This window comes from Aegilops tauschii, chromosome 5 (assembly GCF_002575655.3).
Source record: "Aegilops tauschii subsp. strangulata cultivar AL8/78 chromosome 5, Aet v6.0, whole genome shotgun sequence".
Lineage (NCBI taxonomy): Eukaryota > Viridiplantae > Streptophyta > Magnoliopsida > Poales > Poaceae > Aegilops > Aegilops tauschii.
The window spans coordinates 502,711,979-502,721,523 of NC_053039.3; the positions used below are offsets into that span (position 1 = coordinate 502,711,979).

Consider the following 9,545-nt stretch of genomic DNA (forward strand, 5'->3'; position numbering starts at 1 on the left):
TCCTATGGTTGGTTAAAGTGGTTGGGTTTGCATACCAACACCATAGCAACTCTACACATAAGCACTTTCAGACAAATGCCTACATGGTTTCATATATAAGATCATGCCGACACAATTTCAGTGCGTAAGCCTCTAAAGTAAGCAGCTTGAAAGATCAGAAGCTTTCAAACACATAGTAGGATCAAAAGGGACATCAAACGCACAGCTAGGCCAATCATAGTAGTATCATATATACTACATCTTTTTTTTTGCGGGGGTATCATATCATACTACATCTTAATCAAATATCCTTGCAGCCATAGTACGACTTGCAGGCTGCTGCTCTAGGACCGTATCAGATCAGTCATTAGCTTCATCTTATACTCGTGGATTGATGGACAGGGGTGAAGGCCGCTCAGGAGGTCAAGGCTCACATAACAGAACAGATGAGGTTCACATAACAGAACAGATGAGGCTCATAAAAGAAGAGATGAGGCTCACATAACAGAACAGATGAGCTCTCGGTTGTGATGGTATGCCTTCGAGAGGAGCAAGCTGCTAGCTGCAAAAAATGTTGATGGACATCTTATAATGGACCAAAGAGCTGCAATGCCTAACTCTCCAGGAAGAAAGTAAATTGCAAATACAAGCCTGGTAAGCTATCCAAACAACCAACAGTTGATAATTGAGCTGAACGCCATAGGCATAGAAGCCCCTCTCAGGGGCTGAACACCATAGGCATAGAAGCCAATCTCACCGTCTGAACGCCGTAATTAACAAAACATGCATGGTTAAGCAGGATATTAGAAACAGGTTAGGGAAAAATTGCGCACATGACCATTGATAGATCAAGATATAACAAGTTGCTATGCTCATCAAGCATCCTGTCTCGATGGATTTATAAATAGGCGCTTCCCTGGAAGCTTCACTTGAAACATTTAAGTTTTGACACTCATCCACGTGACAAAGCAATAAAACAGTGAGATGGCTATTAAAATTTCATAACGAAAAAATTATCCAACAGAGATACTGTTACATTGCAAATTCTTGTATAGGATCAAAACATGGAAGGATCAAATTACTAACTCGGTTGCTCCATGCCTGCAACTGCTGTTCCAATTACATGGCTAGTATATATATACATCTAATTTGTATTAGCTGGAGGTAGTATACAAAAGAAGGCACTACTGAAGTGCAGTCATCAAAATAACTCTCATTACAAGGTCTTGAACGCGGGATCATGAGGATGGTTTATGGGACTGACCACAGCCACATCACCCCTGTCGGTGTCACGATCACTCCTGGACCTTCTTTACTACTTCAAACTTGAGCTTCTTCTTGTCATCCGTAGCATCAATGGAAATCGTCGAGCCTTCACTGGCTTCACCTTTGACCAGCATTTGGGACAGCTTAATCATCACATTCTTCTGCAACCACCTCCTTATGGGCCTTGCACCATACATCTGTGAGAGACAAAGCATGCATGGTTACCAAAACACAAAACGTACACACATATGAAAACATGAGCCAAATCATTCTTCTAGGTTTGAAAAGAAGCTGTGCGTACTGGGTTGTATGATTCCGATAAAATGACGTCCAACACGGCATCGCTTGCAAAAAGAGAGATGCCCTTGTCAGCTACCCTGGAAATGATGCTCTTCATTTGGATTTTCACAATCTCCTTCAATTTGTCATGCAAAAGCGGCTCAAATACCACAATCTCACTCAGCCTGTTGAGTAACTCAGGCTTGAAGTGTTTCTGAACCTGCACAAACATTATATATACATAGATGAGAAACTCAGCCTTTAAGTGTTTTCTGAGCCGCACCAGCAGTCTGGGATTCACAAACCTGTTTCATCAAAAGGTCACGTGCCACATCCATTGTGATTTCTCCGGCCATTCCTGCCATGAGGTGCTCTGCTCCTAGATTTGAGGTCAAAATGATGATGGTATTCTTGAAATTTACAGTCCGACCTTTGCCATCGGTCAACACACCATCATCAAGAAGTTGAATAAAGATGTTCAACACCGAGGGATCCGCCTTCTCCACCTCATCGAAAAGAATGACACTGTACGGGCGGCTCCTAACTTTCTCAGTCAGTTGCCCACCATCATCACAGCCCTGACGGCTTTAAGAAGTTACGAAAGAAGCATTAATATCAATCAAGCTAAAGACTAAGAAGTAATGCAATGTTACAAAATATATTCAAATTACCTTGGGGGTGCTCCAACGAGACGCAAAACAGATCCACTGCCAACATATTCAGACATGTCAAAGCGAACCAACATCTTCTCACTTGCGAATAGCTCCTCAGCAAGAGCTTTTGCAAGCTCAGTCTTCCCAACACCAGTTGAGCCCAAGAAGAGGAAAGATCCTATGGGTTGGCCGGGATGATTAAGGCCAGCCCTTGAACGCAATACTGCTTCGGCTACCACATTTACCGCTTCATCCTGTCCAACAACTTGCTCATGCAGCCTGTCCGCTAGGTGGATTAACTTAGCCTTGTCCTCTTGCTCAAGTGTACAGACAGGAATTCCAGTCCATAGGCTCACAACCTTCAAATAACAGCGTTAGAATTTGCATGAAAAATACATCTCATTGACTGAAACTGCAGATGCACATGTGACTGGGAGGAAAATGCCTACTTGTGCGACATCATTTGGTACAACAGTTGCTCCCTTCACTGAATTTGCAGAGCGACTCTGCTTTGCATTAAGTTCCTCTACTTGGTTGTCAATCTGCATCAACCTTTTTATTGTGGCACTGCACGCCTCATCAATCAGATCAATAGCCTTATCCGGAAATTGACGACCTATGGTAAAGACAGCAAGAAATCCATTAATTTTATACAACATATATATCCATTGTTGACGCTCATGGGTGCAACACGCCATAAAGGAAAAACTGCAGTGCAGGTACCCATCAATTTATATGCACATCACAGTAAATAACATTGTAAATCTAGAATTATTTCAACTTAATGTCTGCAATGCAACAATGGTGCAGATAGTTTAATTAGCATGTGAGCTATGGAGCCTTAAGATGGGGCAGACCATAACCACAAAAGATATCATATGTACATCCTAATCACCTCGCGGAACAATAGAAGCAAGTAAATTCCTCACCAGTGATGTAGCGGCCAGCAAGCTGTGCAGCAGCAACAAGAGCAGCATCTTGGATTTCCAAGCCATGGTGCTGTTCATACTGCTGCTTTAGCCCCCGCAGAATGCCAATTGTCGCCTGCGTGCTTGGCTCCTCGATGTGTACCTTCTGGAATCGCCGCTCGAGAGCGGGATCCTTCTCAATGTAATTGCGGTAACCATCAAAAGTCGTCGCGCCTACACAGCGGATACGACCACGAGCCAACGCTGGTTTCAGCATGGTTGAAGCACCAGTAACTCCACGACCAGCCCCAGCACCAAGAAGCATGTGCATCTCATCGATGAAGAGAATTATCTTGCCGCCCGCTTTCTCCGCCTGGTTGATCACGCTCTTCATCCGCTCTTCAAACATACCGCGGTACCTGGTTCCCGCAACCATGGCCCCGAGGTCGACCTCCACGACGCGTGCCCCGGCGAGCGCGGCAGGTACCTTGCCGGTAGCGATGCGCTGCGCGAGGCCCTCGGCGATGGCCGTCTTGCCGACCCCCGCGGGGCCGACCAGCGCGGCGCAGTTCTTGGTCTTGCGGCAGAGGATAGAAATAACGCGGTCGATCTCGTCATCACGGCCGACAACTGGTCCGACTGCCTTGCCGGTCATGTGACGGCCGTAGGTGCGCAGAGCCGCTTTACGATCATAGTACCTCCATGCTGCACAACCCAAACTAACAGCTGTTCCAAGGAAGACCAAAGGTTCCACCCGTCGCCAAATCGAGGACATATGACTCTGGGAGCGTGTTAACAAGGCCCCCAGCTGATGGAAGACAGTTCCTTGCACAACCCAGGTCCCAAGAAGTGGATCATAGGTCTCTCCCATACCTGTGCAGAAGCCTTAGCCTGAAGAATGAAAAACACAGCAATGCTTCATATGTATGCAGAGAGAGTACCTGAGAGTGCATGTAAATCTAAAATGCACCGATATGGATAAGTGTATCAGTATCGGGCAGATATACAGATATGTAAATTCGGCATTTTGGAGAAGTTCCAATACAGGGATACATTTACTATTTTTAAATTCACATAAATATATATGTATAGAAGCTAGGAACAGTAGATTACCTTCCTGTTTGCTCTACTGTTGAAGCCGAAGTAGCTCCAAGCCCCTCCAATTGACAATGTTGATGCCCTGTTCCAGCTCCAAGTTCCAAAGGGGTAGAATTAGACTCTTAGTAAGTGTAAAATGAATATGAAGAATCAAATCAAATCATTAGTTAGTTGTACATCTATCATGGCATAACACTAAAGGTGGAACCTGAAGATCAATCAGCTAACATGCAAAAGGAAAACAATCACTTTAAAGAGTGATATTTTAGGTCTCACTGTTAAAATCAGCAACACAGCATATCAGTACCACTATATTCCCAATCATAAACAGATTGGGATATCTATCATGCCAACAATACCACTAGTACTAATGTGTTGCCCAATTTTGGCCAGTATAACAAAGACAAAGCTCCTGCTCTCTCAAATTGCATGTTACTGCTAAGCTTTAATTTCAGGTCAAGACGGTGCATATAAACAAAACTTAATCTTTTCCTTTTTCATATATCGTCAATCATTGCATGCTTCACTGCTAACATGTTTAGACCAAAAAGACCCGAGGGAGTACTCGTCAAGAAATAATCATTAATATACTCTCACAATATCAAATCTACAGCGAGTACTCGTCCAAGTCCAATACAAAAACCAGGGAAAAAAATCAACAGACAGAGGATGCAGGAGGAAGGAGGGAGGGTGGATGAGGGAAGAGGGAGTAAAGACGAAGGAGTGGTGGCTACCTGCCTATGGAATGGTCGCCGGCGTAGCTCCGGGCGGCGGCGTTGCTGGGCGGGAGCGCCTGCTCTGCTGGTGGGAGCGGCTGCTCGACGGAGCGAGGCGCTGCTGGGATCCTGTACCGGCGGCGGGGCAGCGGAGGCTTCGGCCGGCTGGGCGCGAAGCGGCGGCGGGCCGGCGGCGTCTAGGAACCCCTGTCGCGCTCGGAAAAGACTGGCTTTTTTGGGGGGTGGGGGAGGCTTGCTTGAGGGGAATATAGAGCTGAAATCTCGTACTCCGAACGGGCTCGAAAGCAATCTTACGGACACACGGGGGCTATGTATTTGTGTCTTTTAGATGTAACACATGATGAAGAGGATTTTTTGTTGTAGAAGGATTAGACTCCCTATATACTGCATACAAGGCGGGATATTAATCAAAATTGCGAGGAATTTTTTAATATGCCATCATGGTAGTATAAAGAACAGGAAATAAAAAAAATTGCATCCACGTCGGTAGACCGCCTAACGACGACTACAAATACTGAAGTGAGTCAAACGTGTGCCGCCATCATCGCCCCTTCCTCACCGGAGTCAGGCCAAACTTATTGTAACAGACAGTCGGAAAGTCGTCGTGCTAAGGCTACACAGGCAACGCACCAAACAGCAACCATCGTCGATGAAAAGAAGTATGGATCGAAAGGGTTTTAACCATATTTAGTACTCCCTCAGTCCATAATATAAAAGCGTTTTTGACACTACACTAGTATAAAAAACACTATATTATGGGACGGAGGGAGTATTTGTTTTGTTTTCAAAATCGCATTGAATTTCAATTGTGTTGCTTGAGAGGCATGATTCCAATATAACTGAGGCGAACTCTGGGGAAAAGTGGGATTTGAGGGTCAAAATAAGTTTTTTTTGTTTTGAGAGAAAAACACATGAGAAGAAAAAATATTGTTGCAATTGCTCCACTCACCCTCCCCTCTCGCCGGTGCCGCAGGTCCTTTGACCCGCCTGACCAATCTGTCACCCGCTTCGCTACTCCTCCAAGGGGCCCTCGTCGACTAGGCCTGATCAGAGCAACTCTAGCAGACCCCACATCCCGCCGGCCCGCAAAACGCGTTTGCAGTTTACGTAAAACCGCTTTTGCGGGCTGGCATTGATGCAGACCCCCCAAACGGATCCGTAAAAAAGTATATTCACGGAATATACCTTTTTACGGGTCGGCTTTGTGGGTCTGCTCTTTGCGTCACTGCATCCCGCATATAATCGGCTCGCAAATATCAAATCCAACATAATTCAATAATCGAAAACAAACTAAATTATTCAAATCAAACATAATACAATAATCATCCGCATTACAAATAATTATTCAAATCACCGTAGCAAACTTAAATACTGCCATACAAAACTTGTAATGAATACAAATACAAATGAATACAAAATTTAGTCACTGTCCAGCCATTTGCCAATGGTGCTCAATGAGATCCTCCTGAAGTTGAAAGTGTGTGTCCGCATTTTCAATCTCTTTGTATGTCTGAAGAAAAGCTCTAATGCGGTTTGGGTCTCTAGCTGGTTTGATACGGCTACCCACATTATCGTAAAAAAATTCTAAGTTCATTCCTCTCTCATCTTCAAGAATCATATTGTGCAGGATAACACAGCATGTCATGATGTTCTTCAAGGCTTTCTTATCCCAAAAACGAGCAGGACCACGGACAATGGCAAACCTAGATTGCAAAACACCGAATGCTGTTTCAATGTCTTTTCGGGCTGCCTCTTGCACCCTTGCAAATTCACATTGTTTTTTTGTTTTGGGTTCTTTGATGCTCTTGACAGTCGATCCTCGCCTCCTCTTCCGGTGCTCGTCTTCATGCTCCTTCACGGCAAACGCCATGACTAATGTTTGCTGCCGAAAGGTCGCAAGCATGGTCTCAACATCCGAGTCGTCCGAATCGGACGAATCGGAGAGCAAGAACTTCTCGCACGGGCTCAACTCCATCTATACGCATACCGGTGCGTCAATCAACTACACAGCTCGCAAAAATCACAAAAAAGGGACTAACCGGTGGCGGGTGATCCCGGGCGGTGACGAGGGGGCGCGCTCGACGGTGGTCGATCCCCGGCGGCGGCGGCGACGAGGGGCGGCTCTTCTCGCCGGATCCGGGGGGTCGGTGCAGTGGCTCGGCGCGGGAGGGTGTGGGGCGGCCCCGCGGCGCGATTCCGCCCGCAGATATGGCCAGAATCGCCGGCGGCGGGCGGGCGGAAGCAAGGGCGGGTGGCGGCGGAAGGAGGGGGGAAAGGCGTGCGGGGCTGAAATGTCCCTCCCACCAACTGCTTCTCTCTGATGCAGGGCACCGCAGCCGCGAGGGGGAAACCCGCGTTTTCCTGGGTTGGGTCGGGATTTTGCCGCGCCCCTCAAAATTTTTTGCGGGCCGGGGCGGGATGCGGGGTCTGGTCGGGCAGGTTTTCCAGTCAGTACCCGCATTTTGGCGGTTATTTTGCGGGTCGGGGGCGGATGCGGGGTTTGCTAGAGTTGCTCTCAGGTCCGCTCTTGCTTGCATTGTTCCACCCTTCGTTGCTCCGCCGCTTGCCTAGAGCGAGCCCTCATCGCCTCGATCTGCTTGGGTCAGGTCGGATGTTCTCTGGGTTATCCTATTTCACGCGCGGGTTGCTGGTAGCGACCTAGTGCCCACCCCCACTCCCTCAGCGCGTTCTTTTGCGGCAACCCATAAGGGGGGCAGGGCACCCCCTTTTTTGTTTTATTATTTTCTATTTTTTTCTTCTATAAAATTGTTGAGATTTATAAACTGGTCTGATTTACAAAACAAAAATCAAATTTCAAAAAAATTGTTCACGAGTTTGAAAAATTGTTCTCTGATTCAGAAAATGTTCACGAGTTTGAAAAATGGTTCTTGAATTCAAAAAATGTTCTCGGAATTGAAGAAAATGTTCACTTACTGAAAAACAGTCCCCGATTGACTGAGCAAGGGGGGGGGGGAGGGCATAGATGAAATCGATGGACCTGCAGGTAATAATCCATCGAACATGATGTTTTATGTATCACTGTTTTGTTTTTGTTTTTGCGGGAAACTGTCGACCAGAAATAATGAAAATTATATCCATATCCATAGACCACCTAGCAACGACTACAAGCACTGAAGCGAGCTGAAGACGCATCACTGTCATCGCCCCTCCGTCGTCGGAGCCGGGCACAACTTGTTGTAGTAGACAGACGGGAAGTCGTCGTGCTAAGGCCGCATCGGACCAGCGCACCAGATCAGCAACCGCCTCCGATGAAGAGAAGTTTAGATCGGAAGGATGCAACATGAAGACACGTGAACAAAGACCGGATCCGAGCTGATCCACCAAAGACAACCACCGACCGAATCCTGCGAGATCTGCCGGAGACACAACTCCACACGCCCTCCGACGATGCTAGACACATCGTCGGGGCAGGGGCTAGACAGGGAGAACTTTATTCCATCTTCAAACTACTAGGAAAAGGCCTACTAGTGGTGCACCAGTTTTGCCTACTAATGGCGCACTACTGGTGCGCCACTAGTACCACGCCACTAGTATTTTTTACTAATGGCGCACCACTGGTGCGCCATTAGTATAGGCCGCGGTGCGCCATTAGTATTTTTGAATTTTGAAGGCGGGAAAATAGTAGTGGCGCACCGTCTAACCCCCACCGTGCGCCATTGCTATTTTTGAATTTTGAATTTGGATCTGGATCGCGATTTTTTTGCCCATTTTTTGCTCGTTTTTTTTTGCTCGTTTTTTTTCAAATTTTGTTCTCGTTTTTGGATCTTGTACGTTATTTTGCCGTGTTCTTTTGCCGGAGAGGAGTTCGCCGGAGAGGAGGGTCGAGGTCACCGGAGAGGCGCTCGCCTACATCGCCGGAGAGGAGGAGGAGGTCGCCGGAGAGGAGTTCACCGGAGCATCGGAGAGGAGGAAGGAGAAACCATGAGGGGAGGGGAGGAGAGGAGGGAGGAGGAGCTCACCGGAGAGGAGGGAGGAGGAGCTCACCGGAGAGGAGGGAGGGAGGAGCTCACCGGAGAGGAGGGAGGAGGAGCTCACCGGAGAGGAGGGAGGAGAAACCGTGAGGGGAGGGGAGGAGAGCAGGGAGGAGGAGGTCGCCGGAGAGGAGGAGGAGGAGGAGGAGGTCGCCGGAGAGGAGGTCGCCGGAGAGGAGGAGGGTAGTATGATGGAGGAGAGAAGGGGAGATGGAGTGGAGGAGAGGAGGAGATGGAGTGGAGGAGAGGAGGAGATGGAGTGGAGGAGAAGAATGAAGAGGTAAGGAGGAGAGGACCATGCCCAGCCATATATACGGCATAGTAATGGCGCACCGTGGGCAGGTGCGCCATTACTACCTTTTTTTATTTTTTATTTTTATTTTGAATTTTGAAGGCGGGAAGATACTAATGGCGCACCATGGGCAGGTGCGCCATTAGTAAGTTTGAATTTTTTTTGAATTGTTTTGCCTCTCCAGATCTTAAAAGCCCCGTATCTTTTTTTCTGTTAGGTTTTTGAGGATTTTGAAAATGTTTAACGGGGTCCCCCGGTTAAATTCGGATGTATCTTTTCGAGTAGATGATTTTTCATATAAAAAACTTTTTCATCTGAGTTCGTATGCAAAAGTTATGCCC

At 47.1% G+C, this 9,545-nt stretch overlaps 1 protein-coding gene across 1 annotated transcript; it reads right to left on the bottom strand.

The window, feature by feature from the left end:
* Positions 1 to 951: 951 nt before the first annotated feature.
* LOC109759139 (chaperone protein ClpB1) lies at positions 952 to 5,206 on the bottom strand. The gene is made up of 8 exons (XM_020317972.4): positions 4,918 to 5,206; positions 4,199 to 4,265; positions 3,107 to 3,976; positions 2,627 to 2,793; positions 2,196 to 2,536; positions 1,830 to 2,109; positions 1,547 to 1,744; positions 952 to 1,442 (listed from the first exon to the last, which is right to left on the bottom strand). Exons 3-8 carry the CDS (start codon positions 3,954 to 3,956, stop codon positions 1,275 to 1,277), a joined length of 2,004 nt encoding a protein of 667 aa, XP_020173561.1. The 5' UTR covers positions 3,957 to 3,976; positions 4,199 to 4,265; positions 4,918 to 5,206; the 3' UTR covers positions 952 to 1,274.
* Between the last annotated feature and the right edge of the window lie 4,339 nt (positions 5,207 to 9,545).

Bases quoted from the DNA above. Each gene is read 5' to 3' on its own strand.
- LOC109759139 (XM_020317972.4), bottom strand. From the start codon at position 3,956: ATGGGAGAGACCTATGATCCACTTCTTGGGACCTGGGTTGTGCAAGGA. The intron at 2,794-3,106 runs GTGAGGAATTTA...TCTTTACCATAG, and splicing joins TGCTGGCCGCTACATCACTG to GTCGTCAATTTCCGGATAAG. The intron at 2,537-2,626 runs GTAGGCATTTTC...TGTTATTTGAAG, and splicing joins TACCAAATGATGTCGCACAA to GTTGTGAGCCTATGGACTGG.